This window comes from Coregonus lavaretus, assembly GCF_964263955.1.
Source record: "Coregonus lavaretus genome assembly, chromosome: 13".
NCBI lineage: Eukaryota > Metazoa > Chordata > Actinopteri > Salmoniformes > Salmonidae > Coregonus > Coregonus lavaretus.
The window spans coordinates 22,961,218-22,979,317 of record NC_140000.1 but is presented as its reverse complement, the minus strand read 5'-3'; the positions used below and the strand labels follow the sequence as shown (position 1 = coordinate 22,979,317).

The 18,100-nt window shown below is 43.9% G+C and overlaps 1 protein-coding gene and 1 pseudogene across 2 annotated transcripts; both read left to right on the top strand.

Annotated features, from left to right (window-relative positions):
* Nucleotides 1-3,653: 3,653 nt before the first annotated feature.
* LOC311139978 (protein rapunzel-like) lies at nucleotides 3,654-4,325 on the top strand (the record flags this gene model as incomplete). The annotated part of the gene is made up of 1 exon (XM_084174963.1): nucleotides 3,654-4,325. The coding sequence occupies one exon, from the start codon at nucleotides 3,654-3,656 to the stop codon at nucleotides 4,323-4,325; it is 672 nt and encodes a 223-aa protein (XP_084031089.1).
* A 2,415-nt stretch (nucleotides 4,326-6,740) lies between these two features.
* On the top strand, nucleotides 6,741-7,223 carry LOC311139977 (protein rapunzel-like; annotated as a pseudogene). The gene has a single exon. The product of its transcript is annotated as a protein rapunzel-like (transcript).
* Nucleotides 7,224-18,100: the final 10,877 nt, after the last annotated feature.

Below are 18,100 nucleotides of genomic sequence, written 5' to 3'. Positions count from 1 at the left end.
CCTCTCTCTCTGTGGATGACTTCGTCAACCACTTTGAAAAGAAGGTTGACGACATTCGATCCTCGTTTGTTAAGTCTAATGACACTGCTGGTCCTACTCACACTGCCCTACCCTATGCTTTGACTTCTTTCTCCCCTCTCTCTCCAGATAAAATCCTGCGACTTGTGACTGCAGGCCGCCCAACAACCTGCCCGCTTGACCCCATCCCCTCCTCTCTTCTCCAGACCATCTCCGGTGACCTTCTCCCCTACCTCACCTCGCTGATCAACTCATCCTTGACCGCTGGCCATGTCCCTTCCGTCTTCAAGAGAGCGAGAGTTGCTCCCCTTCTCAAGAAACCAACACTCGATCCCACTGATGTCAACAACTACAGACCAGTATCCCTTCTTTCTTTTCTTTCCAAAACTATTGAGCGTGCCGTCTTTAGCCAACTCTCTTGCTATCTCTCTCAGAATGACCTTCTTGATCCAAACCAGTCAGGTTTCAGGACTGGTCATTCAACTGAGACTGCTCTTCTCTGTGTCACGGAGGCTCTCCGCACTGCTAAAGCTAACTCTCTCTCCTCTGCTCTTGTCCTTCTAGACCTGTCTGCTGCCTTTGATACTGTGAATCATCAGATCCTCCTCTCCACCCTCTCCGAGCTGGGCATCTCCGGCGCGGCTCACTCCTGGATTGCGTCCTACCTGACCGGTCGCTCCTACCAAGTGGCGTGGCGAGAAGCTGTCTCCGCACCACGTGCTCTCACCACTGGTGTCCCCCAGGGCTCAGTTCTAGGCCCTCTCCTTTTCTCCCTATACACCAAGTCACTTGGCTCTGTCATATCCTCACATGGCCTCTCCTATCATTGCTACGCTGACGATACACAACTAATCTTCTCCTTTCCCCCTTCTGATAACCAGGTGGCGAATCGCATCTCTGCATGTCTGGCAGACATATCAGTATGGATGACGGATCACCACCTCAAGCTGAACCCTGGCAAGACGGAGCTCCTCTTCCTCCCGGGGAAGGACTGCCCGTTCCATGATCTCGCCATCACGGTTGACAACTCCGCTGTGTCCTCCTCCCAGAGTGCGAAGAGCCTAGGCGTGACCCTGGACAACACCCTGTCGTTCTCCGCCAACATCAAGGCGGTGACCCGCTCCTGCAGGTTCATGCTCTACAACATTCGGAGAGTACGACCCTGCCTTACACAGGAAGCGGCACAGGTCCTAATCCAGGCACTTGTCATCTCCCGTCTGGACTACTGCAACTCGCTGTTGGCTGGCCTCCCTGCCTGTGCCATTAAACCCCTACAACTCATCCAGAATGCCGCAGCCCGTCTGGTGTTCAACCTTCCCAAGTTCTCTCACGTCACCCCCCTCCTCCGCACACTCCACTGGCTTCCAGTTGAAGCTCGCATCCGCTACAAGACCATGGTGCTTGCCTATGGAGCAGTGAGGGGAACGGCACCTCTGTACCTTCGGGCTCTGATCAGTCCCTACACCCAAACGAGGGCATTGCGTTCATCCACCTCTGGCCTGCTGGCTCCCCTTCCTCTGCGGAAGCATAGTTCCCGCTCAGCCCAGTCAAAACTGTTCGCTGCTCTGGCACCCCAATGGTGGAACAAGCTCCCTCACGACGCCAGGACAGCGGAGTCACTCACCACCTTCCGGAGGCATTTGAAACCCCACCTCTTTAAGGAATACCTGGGATAGGATAAAGTAATCCTTCTACCCACTCCCCTCCCCCCCCCCCCCCCCCAAATTTTTTTTGTAAAGTGGTTATCCCACTGGCTATAGGGTGAACGCACCAATTGGTGAGTCGCTCTGGATAAGAGCGTCTGCTAAATGACGTAAATGTGCCCTTGAGCAAGGCACTTAACCCTAATTGCTCCTGTAAGTCGCTCTGGATAAGAGCGTCTGCTAAATGACTAAAATGTAAATGTAAAAATGTGGTTGAATCTGTGCTTGGAATTCACTACTCGATTGAGGGACCTTACAGATAATTGTATGTGTGGTATACAGGAATGGAGTAGTCATTTAAAATTCATGTTTATTGAACACGGAATGAGTCGATGCAACATATTATGCGATTTGTTAAGTACATTTTTACTTATTTAGCCTTGCTATAACAAAGGGGTTGAAAAATTACTGACTGAAGACATTTCAGCTTTACATTTTCTATTAATTTCTATAATTTCTATGAACTAAATTCCACTTTGACATTATGAGGTATTGTTTGTAGATCAGTGACACAAAATCTAAATTTAACACATTATAAATTCAGGCCGTAACACAACAAAATGTGTAAAAAGTGAAGTGGTGTGAATACTTTCTGTGGGAATGGACTAAGATCCCTCCCAATGTGCTCTCCAATTTTGGAATAGTAATTTTTGCACTTTGTCATTGTCATTCCTCATTCTAGTAGAACATTAATGAAAGATTTCCATGGAAGTTGGCATCACTCAGAATAAATTGGGTTGCAGCTATGTTCTGCTCTGCAGCTGTGGGATTGTGAGCCAATCAACAGTGGAATTAAGAGTTGCATCTACCCCATAATCAGCATACATGAGTCACTCCCACAACATTCCCTTACATGGCACAGAGGACTGAACGGGTCAGTTGTTGCTATTACATTTGTTGGATGAAATTAAAATAAAGCTTTTTGGCCACGCACACTAGTTGCGGGTTTGGCGTTAAAATAAGGAAGCATAAGCAGAAAGGGAACCCCATACCTACTGTAAAATATGGAGGTGGCCCTTTGATGTTATGGGGCTATTTTGCTTCTGCTGGTTCTGGGGCCCTTTTTAAGGTCAACGGCATCATGAACTTTAAACACTACCAGGACATTTCAGCCAAAAACCTGGTTGCCTTTGCCCGGAGGCTGACACTTGGCCGCAAGTGGATCTTTCAGCAAGACAATAACCCTAAGTACACATCAAAATCCACAAATAAATTGTTAATTGACCACAACATCAACATTTTTCAATGGCCATCAGTCTCCTGACTTGAACCCCATTGGAAAATGTGGTTTGAATTGAACAGGGTAGTCCATAAGTGCAGATGAAGCATACCAAGGATCTAGAAAGATTCTGTATGGAGGAATGGTCCAAGATCCCTCCCAATCATGTTAGAAAAAGGCTCAGTGCTGTTATCCTCACAAGGTGAGGTATTGAAATGTATTGAAATCAGGGGTGCCAGTTATTTTGACCCCTATCTTTTTGAGAAAATCTCATTTTAGGTAACCCAATCAGCATCGTGTATGCATGAGTCACTTCCACACTCTGCCCTTACATGGCACAGAGGACTGAACAGGGTCTTCAGATGGATATAAAGCTGCCAGTTCAGAGACAACATAACCACAACTATAAATACTTTCACTACTACTACTACTACTACTACTACTACTACTACAGAACCACAAGGTAATATTCTATTATTTATCATTATTTTAGATGAACTCAATGGACATTGAATCTGTCTTTTTGGTCACAATTTTAGACCGAATAATGCTAGCTGTAGATTGGACTGGTACCAAAAGAAGAAATCCCTTCCAGTGATTGCATAAGAAACTGTAATTTCATCAATACTCTGGGAAGAGTGTTTAAGTATTTATTTAATTAACATTTCCATTTAATGTAATTTCCACTCCAGTTTCAGGACTTGACAGCAACCATGAACAAGGAGACAGCTGTCACAATCCTAAACGGCATGGAGAAAGTCTCCACCTTCGCTGCCACCATAAACCCACTCTTCAACATAGTCACCGCAGTGGTGAAGGTGACAAAGGGCCTGGTCGCCAAAGACCTCACTCAAGACAAGGACGTCAAAACATTCGGCCACATCCAGGCCAAGCTGGAAAGCATCTCCAAGACAAACCAGCAGATTCTGAAGCAGATTCACCTGGACGAGGTCATTGAGAATTACAGCAAATATGAAGATCAAATCAAGCACCAGTACACTGCCCTCAACACCATGGTGGAGCAGATTGAAAAAGACCCTGAAGGAAGAGAGGGCTACATGGCAGAGTTCCAGAGGGTCTATGAGAGAGACAAGAGTACCCTTGCTCTGAACACGTACTACAGCGGGGTCATAGAAGAGGAGAAAACTTTTGAACAAAGGGGTTTGCTGGAGGTGTACCTAGAGCACTACAAGCAAAACCGAGGCGACATGGAGAAAAAGTGTTCCCAACTGGCTAATGTCTTTCGCATGGGCCTGATGACACTAATGGCATATACGGTGGTCACAGAGGATGATGAGGATGAAGTCAGGATGAAATGGGCCCCCAAGGTGGAGAAGATTCAGGCCAAGATGAATGAGGCGCTGGCCCAGTGTGAAGGGAACTGATCCACATTCACTCCCAGGGTTGGGTGGGCATGAGGGCTTTAAGGTTAAAGGTTATTTGGTGACTACTAGTACTCTTCCTTCAATTAAAAAATAATAGTCATTTCCTTTTGGGTGGTGGGCAATTCCTTTGTCAATGAATGGAATGGATTAAGTATAGATTTTATAATATTTTGCAATGAGCAGTGTTGCACTTCAGCCCTCATGTTTTCTATTTTCCACTGTCAAGTTCATTTTCAGAAATGAGTCTGAATGCATACATTATGAACCTTGTATACAGTATCTTTGGTTTTTGTTCCTTGAATTAAATGTGTTTTCTAAGTAAATGCTTTTTTGCACTTAATAAGAAAAATACGTTATCACATATGGTGTGTTGTTATTCATTATTTAAGCTCTTAGATGGAATGTAAATGGAACCAATTATGTTAAAAGGTAGTCCACTCCAGAGCCATATACAGTATACTGTACTGTTTTGTGGTATCAAAAAATTGCTTCACAGGTTTTGGAAACATTCAGAAATGAACAGCACATTGTGGAAGCGTCAATTATCACTTAGAAATGGCTATGGAGGACAAAGTGGCGCTCTTGGAATGTTCAGACAGAAACCGCATTGGCCCAACTCTCTATATATACAAACAAAACTATAAACGCCACATGCAACAATTTCAAAGATTTTACTGTCACAGTTCATTTAAGGAAATCAGTCAATTTAAATAAGTAAATTAGGCCCTAATCTATGGATTTCGCATGACTGGGAATACAGATATGTATCTGTTGGTCACAGATACCTTTAAAAAAAGTAGGGGCGTGGATCAGAAAACCGGTCAGTATCTGATGTGTCAACCATTTGCCTCATGCAGCGCGACACGTCTCCTTCACATATCAGGCTGTTGATTCTGGCCTCTAGAATGTTATCCCACTCCTCTTCAATGGCTGCTGGATATTGGCGGGAACAGGAGCATGCTGTCGTACATGTCGATCCAGAGCATCCCAAACGTGCTCAATGGGTGACATGTCTGGTGAGTATTCAGACCATGGAAGAACTTGGATATTTTGAGCTTCCAGGAATTGTGTACAGATCGTTGTGACATGGGGCCGTGCATTATCATGCTGAAACTTGAGGTGACGGCGGCGGATGAATGGCACGACAATGGGCCTCAGGATCTAGTCACTGTACCTCTGTACATTAAAATTGCTATCAATAAAATGAAATTGTAATTGTTGTCCGTAGCTTATGCTTGCCCATACCATAACCCCACTGCCACCATGGTGCACTCTTTTCACAACGTTGACATCAACAAACCGCTCGCCTATACAACGCCATACACGCTATCTGCCATCTGCCTGGTACAGTTGAAACCGGGATTAATCCATGAAGAGGACACTTCTCCAGCATGCCAGTGGCCATCGAAGGTAGCATTTTCCCACTGAAGTCTTTTACGATGCCGAACTGCAGTCAGGTCAAGACCCTGGTGAGGACGACGAGCACGCAGATGAGCTTCCCTGAGACGGTTTCTGACAGTGTGTGCAGAAATGCTTTGGTTGTGCAAACCCACAGTTTCATCAGTTGTCCTGGTGGCTGGTCTCAGATGATCCCGCAGGTGAAGAAGCCTGATGTGAAGGTCCTGGGCTGGCGTGGTTACACGTGGTCTGCAGTTGTGAGGCCGGTTGGACGTACTGCCTCATTTTCTAAAACGATATTGGCTTATGGTAGAGAAATTAACATTACATTCTCTGGCAATAGCTCTAGTGGACATTCCTGCAGTCAGCATGCCAATTGCACACTCCCTCAAAACTTGAGACATCTGAGGCATTGTGTTGTGTGACAAAACTGCACATTTTAGACTGGCCTTTTATTGTTTCCAGCACAAGGTGGACCTGTGTAATGATCATGCTGTTTAATCAGCTTCTTGATTTGCCACACCTGTCAGGTGGATGGATTATCTTGGCAAAGGGGAAATGCTCACTAACAGGGATGTAAAGAAATGTGTGCACAAAATTTGAGAGAAATAAGCTTTTTGTCCGTAAGGAACATTTCTGGGATCTTTTATTTCAGCTCATGAAACATGGGACCAACACTTTACATGTTGCATTTATATTTTTGTTCAGTGTATTTACAGAGTTACAGAAACACTGTGAAATTGTTAAAAAGCTAACACTTTCAAAAGTGTAACATTAACTATGTGCGGTATGGGACAATATAGTGAGTGTTACATTTAACACTATTAGAGCTTAACACTTCCACTTGTGATTTTGCTTTGTACAATGAACTTTCTTTTTTTAACAACTTGTCAACACATTGCTCTACTCTCTCTTTCTCTCAGGCTTCTGTCTCTGTATCAGAAGCTACCATCCTCCCCAACCCTATCAAGCACTGCCAGGTTTTGACCCCTGTGTCATGACTTCCTGCTTGCCATCATGTCGGAGATGGAGATTGTGGAAGACCGGGCCAAGCTGAAACAGGGCCTGGTGAAGGTGCTGCAGTGTGTGACCACCATCTTCTCAGCGGTGGCTGTGGTCAACCCCATTTTTGGCGTGGCCGGCTCTCTAATCCGAGTGGTGCTGCACCACGTGGACGATGAGGACATCCAGACGCTGAAGCGCGAGTTTGGCTAGGTCAACCGTGCCCTGGACCAGCTGGCCCAGCAGAACCGCAGCTCCCTGCTGCAGATCAAGAAGGAGATGCTGGATGACCAGTACTGCCATGTGGCGGAGAACCTGCGCAACCAGTCCCTCAAGTTCATAGAGATGGTGGCGGTGCGGCCCGAGTACTGCGAGCGCAAGAAGGACGACTTCAAGGAGAGCTACTCTAATGACCTGGGCGACCAGAACCTGCACACGCTCTACGAGGTCATGGTGGGCAAGCCCAAGCTGTTCAGCCGGCCCATCCTGGAGGGTTGAGTGGACCGAGAAGATGGAGCATGTGCAGGAGAGGATGCAGGAGGCCCTGCGGAAGTGCAAGTGAAGAAGAGGAGTAGAAGAAGAAGGTGTAGAGCAGGGCTCCCCAACTGGCGGCCCGCGGGCCGAATTTGGCCCGTGGGTGGTTTTATTTGCCCCCCCCCCCCCCCCAAGTTTTCTGAGCAAAAAATAATAATAATGTTAATAAAAAATTAAATAAATTATATAAATCATTGTGGGACATAAAAGACTGTAAAAACACCAGGAAATGAGCTCCAAGTGATTTTAATGTAAGAAATCTGTTCCCAAGTATTCCCACGCATAATAGAGAGATGTGATCGTATACGAATGTAAGCATTTGTATACGAATTTTTTAAATTATTATGTTTTATTCAAACATTATATCTGTTTGGGCTTCATGCAGTCAATTTACAGTCCGTAAATTATTTGTAATTATAAACTGGGTGGTTTGAGCCCTGAATGCTGATTGGCTAACCAGTTTATAATAGTAATAAGGCACCTCAGGGGTTTGTGGTATATGGCCAATATACCACAGCTAAGGGCTGTATCCAGGCACTCCGCGTTACATCATTGAATCTAGTTGATGATACCTGGTCATTTCCGAATACATAATGTATGCACATTCCACACCCATCATTTTTGAAGAGCTGATCGCCCAAAGTGCACAATAGTCTCTTCCAAGGTCTTTAGCCAAAGAACTGTACCTGAGAATCAGTGAAACAACAATTACACTCACAGTCACATGTATCTTTCTATCTCTCATAAGAAACTGCCAAACTCCTCTTCATGTAAGCATTGATGGTTGAGATAGGTGAGAGGGTATCCAAAAATATTCCACCATATAGTGTGCGCTCCCCTCTCTCTCTCTCTCTTTCTCTCTCTCTGAGAGCCTGTTTCTAAAATGATTTATGAGATTGGAGAGCGCATTGGGAGGGATCTTAGACCATTTTTCCAAACAGAATCTTTCCAGATCCTTGGTATCCTTCGTCTGTGCTTATCGACTACCCTGTTCAATTCAAACCACATGTTTTCAATGGAGTTCAAGTTAATTAACCATTTCTTTGCGGATTTTGATGTGTACTGTTATTGTCTTGCTGAAAGATCAGCTTGCGGCCAAGTGTCAGCCTCCTGGCAGAGGCAACCAGGTTTTTGGCTAACATGTAATTGTAGTGTTTAAAGTTCATGATGCCGTTGACCTTAAAAAGGGCCCCAGAACCAGCGGAAGCAAAATAGCCCCATAACATCAAAGAGCCACCTCCATATTTTACAGTAGGTATGGGGTTCCTTTCTGCTTATGCTTCCTTATTTCAACACCAAACCCACAACTTGTGTGTGTGGCCAAAGAGATTTATTTTAATTTCATCCAACATATGTAATAGCCTGGAGTTTGTTAAACGGCATAGGCACTTTGATTGGAACCTCTTATTCTCTCTCACTCTCTCTCTCTCTCAACCCCTCCCGGAGGACCTGACCCCTAGGACCATGCCTCAGGACTACCTGATCTGACGACTTCTGGCTGTCCACCTGGTCATGCTGCTGATCCAGTTTCTGCTGTTCTGCCCGGCGCTATGGAACCCTGACCTTTTCACAGGACATGCTAAGTTGTCGTGTTGCTGACCCAGATTCTGCTGTTCTGCCTGTGGCTAAGGAACCCTGACCTGTTCACTGGTCGCGCTACCTTCTCCCGGAGCTGCTCTTTCGACCCTTCTCTCTCTCTCTCTCTCTCTCTCTCTCTCTCTCTCTCTCTCTCTCTCTCTCTCTCTCTCTCTCTCTCTCTCTCTCTCTCTCTCTTGCTCTCTCTCTCTCTACTCTCTCTCCCTACCTCTCCCTCGCTCTCTTTACACCAAACTGCAGATATTAAATGTGTGGCCGTGAATCCTCCTCTCTTTTTGGACCTCTCCTCAACATCGCACTGGAAGGAACATTTTAGAAAACTTGAAAGAAGCAGCTGTTGGGGCTGATCGGGCGTGAAGGACAAGTACAGCCACTATTAGGTAAAGAAAGCTATGCTGTTGTAGGAAGGAGAGGAATGGGTTTCTCAAACAACAAGACAGCGGTAAAGACTGCAAGGTGTGCCCAATGTTACTCATCAGACTTAGCTAATGCGTGCGTAAATACAGTACCCATACAGTGTGTCACCATCAGACATGCGCATTAGTGAAAACACTCATTTATTCTATTATTTTTTTATACATTTGTATTTTTTTCATACATTGGTATTTACTACATGGTGGTTGGCTAAAATAGAATATATGCTCCTCTGATAGTTGTCCTCTATACGTGGGACTTTCTCCACATTCCCTCTATGACCTAGGATCCCCCATCCTTTCTTCCATCACTTTTCTCCTTACTCCAGGACAGCTGTGTATACAACTTTTCTATGTTCATTCAACCAGTTAATTGACTATCAATGTGGAGTCATTATTCTATAATTCATTAAGGATCTATTGACGCACCTGTTTGTCAATCTTTTGAACATAATACAAAATCCTCATCAAAATCTGTTAGTTTAAGCTAGAGATATGTTTTTTTGCATGGGCTGCGTCTCAATCCTCTGCATCCGCCTATGTGGCCCTTACGAATCTGCAGTGGAACGTGGCAGAGCTACAGCACTGTTAGTCAAACCGTGAGACATCCCGAAAATCGTTCTTCTCACAAAAACATCTGTAGCGTCCGAACGGTTTGGCCTACTATGACAACTCTATGGAAAGATGGTGTTCTCCGTTCTCTGTATCTCTACAACCCCCATAAATGTAACAGAACTCATCTGAAGGTAACCCATACAAATGAATGGAAGTAAGTAGGTAGTTTTGTGGCAACAAAAATAAGGGGTTAAATATGTGAAAAAAGTTATAGAAATGTTTCAAAACAAATTCAAACTAAACTGAAATATCATAATTGGATAAGTCTCCATCCCACTTGGTTAATACTTGGAGGAAGCATCTTTGGCAGTCATTACAGCTGTGAATCATTTGGAATAACATTCCATCAACTTTGCACAACTCTTACGGCAACATATATCCATTGTTTTTGTCAAAATTGCTCAAGCTCTGAGACTGAGACTAGACCAATCAGGAACACCTATTGGAAAGCCATTTTGGTGTGTCTTTGGCATTAAAATGTGTGTAATTGTCTTGCTGAAAAATAAAATTATATCCCAGGGTTAGGTTTTCAGAAGACTGAGGTGGGTTTTCCTCTAACTTTTTACCTGGGCTTTGCTCCTTTCATATTTTCCGAATGGACCGCTAGACTCTATGCACTTGAGGAGATCTGAGAGGATTTGATTCGTATAAGCATTATGGTGAAACTTAAATTTAGCCTATCAGAGGGCAAGGTGGAGCTATTACCATATTGATTGCACATGTCTAATATTATCAGATCTCCACAAGTGCATAGAGTGTAGGGTCTAGGGATCCTTTAGGGATTGGGCCCATGTGTTGCATGAAGCCAATTGGGTAGTGTCTGTAGTACATGGCTCTCCATCCCTGTTCCTGGAGAGCTACCTTCCTCACTCCAACCCTAATCTAGCACACCTGATTCTAATAATTAGCTGCTTGATAAGATGAACCAGGTTAGTTACAACTGGGGTTGGAGCGAAAACCTACAGGAGGGTAGCTCTCCAGGAACAGGGTTGGAGACCACTGCTGTAGTATAATTTCATACCTCTAGGTGTCAGAATAACCTTGGAATCATGATAAGTAAACATTTGGTAACACTGCTACTGTAGGCACCCACACAAGATGCCATATAAGTGAATTTAATACTGTGAAGATGCTGTGCCTACACTTTCTGAATAAAAGGTGCTATCTAGAATCTTAAAGGGTTATTTGGCTAGTAGGAGAACCGTTTGAAGACGGTTTGAAGAACCCTTTTTGTTTCCAGTTAGAACCCTATGGGGACAGCTGAAGAACCCTTTCGGAACCATTTTTTATAAGAGTGTATATTTCCACCAGAGGGCCTGGTGTTTACCTCACTGTATTAGAAAATCAATCTATAGGCCTATGGACCGTTTTGATAAGCCTCATGGTGGGCCTAAATGAAAAAAACATTAATTTGGTAAAAGATGTTACTATGAGAGCAGGCCTACTCAAAAGTCTGCTTTTGTTTTTAGGCCACTGCACTGTTAAAGAGGACACATTGAGACAGCGCACACAGCTATAGGCTATGCCTCTGTGTTATGTCCCCATGCCAGCCAGAAAAACTGTTTTCCCCCCACACCCCCCTCCCCTGAGTCGGTGGACCAAAACTGAAATGTATTAAGACGAGTAGACCTACTGTCTGAGACATAAGATATTGTCTTACCTGCATAGCTTCATGACGTGTTGGAAGCACTTGTTTCATGTGCAGTTGGCCTATATGTGCAGCTCCCACACCTTTATGCATCAGTCAGAAGTCATCTTTTGAGACTGGCCGCTGCATGCTTCAAAGACATCGGAAAATAGGATATGTGTTTTATTAAATGGCAACTAAATGCCATTCAATTCTATTGTGTTGTGTAATCGGTTTCATAACATTTCAGTGAATAGAAAGGTCGAATTGTGCATTAACCAAATCTATAATCAGATTGTAATGATTTATAACTAATTTGCGTAATGGTTGCTGATCATGCTGGGATGGGGAGTAGCTCATGAGGCAAGTCTATGGCGCGCAAGTCTATGGCGCGCACTCAGAGAGAGAGAGAGAGAGAGAGAGAGAGAGAGAGAGAGAGAGAGAGAGAAATTCAAACTGATGCAATTAAATGTTTTAGACACTAGGGAATTGTTTTTAAAAAAACTGTAAAAATGGACCAATATGATCAATGTAATTTAACTGTCATACAGGCCTGTACAATAGTATAGGCAGACTACGGCACAATATTATTTGATTATGAGGTCGAGAGCTTAGAGATTTTTTACATGTAACAGTCATACACATTCCCAAATTGTATACAAGACTTCATCAATTTGATTTCAATAAGTAAACTCCTGAATACAATGCTGGCTTGAAAAAAAGATTAGGCTATAAAATATTGTATGTGCTATAGGTAGCAGATAAAAGTATTTCCCTGTAGGGGAGATGCGCTCGGTAAAAGGTATGGACGTCTCACCCATCAATCAATGTCTTAACCGCTAAAACACGTTACACTATCACACATTTATACAAACGTGCTGTACTTACTGAGTAAAAAAATATATATCCCGCATCCATTTTCAAGATTCCACCGCATCGTGTGCGCTCCTCTCTCTCTCTCTCTTTCTCTCTCTCTCTCTCTCTCTCGCTCTCTCTCTCTCTCACTCACTCACTCTCAATTCAATTCAAAGGGCTTTATTGGCATGGGAAACATATGTTTACTTTGCCAAAGCAAGTGAAATATTTAATAAACAAAAGTGAAATAAACAATATAAAATTAACAGTAAACATTACACTCACAAAAGTTCCAAAGGAATAGAGACATTTCACATCATATTATAGCTATATACAGTGTTGTAACGATGTGCAAATAGTTAAAGTACAAAAGGAAAATAAATAAACATAAATATGGGTTATATCTCTTTCACATGCTCTCTCTCATGCTCTCTCTCTCACGCTCTCTCTCTCTCGTGCTCTTTCTCCACATGCCAAACTGCAGATATTAAATGCTTGGCGGTGATTCCTCCTCTGTTTTTGGACCTCTCCTCAACATCACAGTGAAGAGAGAGCCGTGGGAAAATTTGAGAAAACTTGAAAAGAAAAATCTTAACTGCAGCTTTCAGGGCTGATCGGGCATAAAGGACAAGTCAAGCCACTACCAGGTAAATTAAACACTATGCTGTTGTATGAGAGGAATGTGTTTCTCAATCAACAAGATGGGTAAAGACCGCAAGGTGCCCAATGTTACTCATCGGACTTAGCTAAATGCGTGCGTAAATGTACCCATACAGTGCGTCTCCATCATACATGGGCATGTGTGAAAACACTGAATTATATGATTTGACCTACCCAACTGCAATAGTTATTCATTGCAGTTGGAGTAATACAAATGTAGAAGTAAAATAAAGTCAGTATCAACATTTGCTATAAATTGTTATTATTATTATTTTCAAACATTGGAAATTACAACACAGACGGTGGACAGAAATATAATCTAAGATATTCCAATAAAACACATCTAATTGATGTTTATTTATTAAGGCTTGGTTAATTGGACATAACGTATTTGAAAATGACGCAGTATCTGTATGACCGTCCATCCTCTACGGATTGTGATCTGACCAAGGCCGCAATGATTTGGCCTATTAGAGGTTTGGATGAAAGGAGATTTTTTGTATATATTGCTTGGGCTTGGTCGGTTATGAAACCAAATTAGGCATAAACAGTCCCAGTGAAGGGCTGCTCACACCTCTGTCTATTTCAGTCATTTTATGACATGATAAATGTATCATCCCCTTTCGGCTTTAGAATATAATTTGTTTTACATGCAAATGTTGCATCTCATTCGATATTATACAGATTTTTACATTTAAGTCATTTAGCAGACGCTCTTATCCAGAGCGACTTACAGTTAGTGAATACATATTTTTTTTATACTGGCCCCCCGTGGGAATCGAACCCACAACCCTGGCATTGCAAACACCATGCTCTATCAACTGAGCTACATCCCTGCCGGCCATTCCCTCCCCTACCCTGGACGACGCTGGGCCAATTGTGCGCCGCCCATGAGTCTCCCGGTCGCGGCCGGCTGCGACAGAGCCTGGATTCGAACCAGGATCTCTAGTGGCACAGTTAGCACTGCGATGCAGTGCCTTAGACCACTGCGCCACTACCTTTGACCTTGACAGTATCAGACATAAAAATGTAACTCTTGTATACAAGCATCTCTACAACTTGTCTGTACATAGTGGCATAGTGGCATTCCTGGCCAGTGAGTACACTTGCTGCCTGCCTACAGCACTATATTGATTTCATTGTGATATTTTATGTATTTATTTTTACTGACTGTCAATCATTAAAGGGCAGTGGTGGGAAAAGTACCCAATTGTCATACTTGAGTAAAAGTAAACATATCTTAATAAGAAAATGACTCAAGTAAAAGTGAAACCACCAGGTTGGTATCGTTCACCTGCAACACCTCGAACCAGTTCTGACCGGCCATGTGTTGGAAGTGGTCCCCGGCACTTTCAACACAAATTATTACTTGAGTAAAAGTCTAAAAGTATTTGGTTTAAAATATACTTAGTATCAAAAGTAAATGTAATTGCTAAAATATACCTAAGTATCAAAAGCAAAAGTTAAAGTATAAATCATTTCATATTCCTTATATTATGCAAACCAGATGGCACGATTTTCTTGTTTTTGTAATTTACGGATAGCCAGGGGCACACTCCAACACTCAGACATCATTCACAAATGAAGCATTTGTGTTTAGTGAGTCCGCCAGATCAGAGGTAGTAAGGATGACCAGGGATGTTCTCTTGATAAGTGTGTGAATTGGACCATGTTCCTGTCCTGTTTAGCATTCAAAAGTTATTTTGGGTGTCAGGGAAAATGTATGGAGAAAATATGAAATTATTTTAATCAGGACTGTAGTGAAGTAAAACAAGCTTATATTTTGAGTCCTGATGGGGTACGACAGTTGAACTTAGCTCATGAGGCATTTATAAGTTATATTCTTTAAGAATCAATGGGTACATACTGTGCATTCGGACAGAATTCAGACCTTTGTCCACATTTTGCTACGTTACAGCCTTATTCTAAAATTGATTATATTGTTTTTTTCCCTCATCAATCTTCACACAATACCCCATAATGACAAAGAAAAAAGGTTTGTAGAACTTATTTGCAAATGTATTAAAAACAAAAACTGAAATATAACATTTACATAAGTATTCAGACCATTTACTCAGTACTTTGTTGGAGCACCTTTGGCAGTGATTACAGCCTCGAGTCTTCTTAGGTTTGACACTACAAGCTTGGCACACCTGTATTTGGGGAGTTTCTCCCATTCTTCTCTGCAGATCCTCTCAAGTTCTGTCAGGTTGGATGGGGAGCGTCGCTGCACAGCTATTTTCAGGCCTCTCCAGAGATGTTAGATCGGGTTCAAGTCCGGGCTCTTGCTGGGCCACTCAAGGACATTCAGAGACTTGTCCTGAAGCCACTCCTGCGTTGTCTTGGCTGTGTGCTTAGGGTTGTTGTCCTGTTGGAAGGTGAACCTTCGCCCCAGCCTGAGGTCCTGAGTGCCTGGAGCAAGTTTTCATCAAGAATCTTTCTGTACTTTGCTCCGTTCATCTTTGCCTCGATCCTGACTAGTCTCCCAATCCCTCCAGCTGAAAAACATCCCCACAGCATGATGCTGCACCACCATGCTTCACCGTAGGGATGGTGCCAGGTTTCCTCCAGACGTGACGCTTGACATTCAGGCCAAAGAGTTAAATCTTGGATTCATCAGACCAGAGAATCTTGTTTCTCATGGTCTGAGAGTCCTTTAGGTGCCTTTGGCAAACTTCAAGCGGGCTGTCATGTGCCTTTTACTGAGGAGTGGCTTCTGTCTGGCTACTCTACCATAAAGGCCTGATTGGTGGAGTGCTGCAGATAAGTTTGTCCTTCTGGAAGGTTCTCCCATCTCCACAGAGGAACTCCGGAGCTCTGTCAGAGTGTCCATCGGGTTCTTGGTCACCTCCCTGACCAAGGCCCTTCTCCCCCGATTGCTCAGTTTGGCCGGGCGGCCAGCTCTAGGAAGAGTCTTAGTGGTTCCAAACTTCTTCTATTTAAGAATGATGGAGACCACTGTGTTCTTTGGGACCTTCAATGCTGCAGAAATGTTTTGGTACCCTTCCCCAGATCTGTGCCTCGACACAATCCTGTCTCAGCGCTCTACGTTCAATTCCTTCGACCTCATGGCTTGGTTTTTGCTCTGACATGCACTGTCAACTGTGGGACCTTATATAGACAGGTGTGTGCCTTTTCAAATCATGTCCAATCAATTGAATTTACCACAGGTGGACTCCAATCAAGTTGTAGAAACATCTCAATGATGATCAATGGAAAAAGGATGCACCTGAGCGCAATGTTGAGTCTCATAGCAAAGGGTCTGAATACTTAATATTTTTTTACATTTGCAAACATTTCTCAAAACCTCTTTTCGCTTTGTCATTATGGGGTATTGTGTGTAGATTGATGGGGGGGAAACATTTATTTAATCAATTTTACAATAAGGCTGTAACGTAACAAAATGTGGAAAAATTGAACAGGTCTAAATACTATCCGAATGCACTGTATCATTAATTTAGTCCAGAAAATGTATGTAGCAACTGCTTACTGCCCCTTTAAGAGTGTGTTTTGGTCTTTAACAAGGTTATCAATCGTATTTCTAAATGTCCAATAGCGATATCGGAATTGATCATTTTATCTGTGTTACTCTGCAGGGAAAACTCACAGACTTTGCCCCCATAAGGGGTTGAATGTCAACTGTTATTATAGGGCATTCAACCACTTTATTTGAGAGCAATGTGCAGCTTTTCCCTCCTGATTTTGAGCATGCTTTCTGAAGACCGGCACACCTATGCCAAGCATTGACACATAGTTCAACTTTCGTATTGATTCTCTCTCCAGAGCATGGAGAAGGTGGAGGCCCAGAAGAAAGAGGCTATCAAGGCTGTGATGGAGAGTTTTGAGCGAGGGGCTGAGGTGTTGGCCAGCGCAGTCGGGGAGCTCTTCCCTCTCTGCGAGGAAGCCGCCCCTGTCCTACGACTAGCCCTGGACAACGTAAAGAGCAAAGAGGTCTTCTATGTCAAAGAGCAGTTCCTGGCCGTGAGGAACAAGCTGGACGTACTGTCGACCGAGCTGGAGGACATTGACTGTGAGATTAAGAAGCGTGGAGGAGAACATCAGGAACCAGTTCCAGAAGTACATGGACATTCGGGAGGCCAAGCCACAGTTTCAGGAGGTCAAGAAGAGGATGTTTCTGGAGCACTTCTCCAAGACCGGAGGGGAGAAGAACCTGTATGTGCTGTATGATGCTCTGATGGGCACCAACAGCTTTGGGGAGTCCATCTTGGAGGTGGTGCAGAGGTAAAGTGTTCTTAACCATGCTAAATGGGCCTTTTATGCACCTGTGGAGCATGATGTTCATTTAGTATTTTAATTCGAGAGCACTTGTGGCATGAATATGAACTGTTAACTTCTGATTATTGTAAATAGGATGATTACTTTTATTGTTATTTACAACAGCTGAGTGGTGGTTGGTTCTCCATCTGTCTCAGGTATGAGGCGAGAAACAGGCACGTACTGGAGGACTTCTGCGTAGCAGCCTTCCCTGAACAGGCCTGCCTTGACGTCCAGCATCTTTTCCAGGAAAAAGAGGAACGCAATCTTCAGGACACGGCTCAGGAAGTACAGGAATTCCTCACCAGGAAGTACGACTGGGTGAGCTGGTCGGTCCGAGTGGTTAACCACTCTGGCAGCAGCTATCGGAACTGGCATGCCGGGCACCACTTCCAACTCATGCCGGTCAGAACTAGTTTGAGGTGCTGCAGGTGAACGATACCAACCTGGTGGTTTCCTACAGCACCAGTCCCCAACCGGTGCCACGCGACTGCATCCGGCAACTGATGGAGGGGCCGGGGAAGAAGGGCCCAGGCCGTGGTGGAGGTCCTGGAGAAGCAGCTGGCGGGGTTCGTGGTGCATGCTGTCAGTCACCACAAGAAGAAGAAGGCCACTTGGAGCTTCCCTGAGGACTGCCACTACTGGGAGAGGCACAAGAACGTGGCGCTGTGCGTACAATCAGATTGATGCTGATAGAGGTACAACAAGTCAGAAAAAATAGGGATCATTTATGTAATCAAAATGAGGGGTTATTCTAAATTCTGAATTGACCACCTCAAAGAGGATGTGTGGGGAATTAT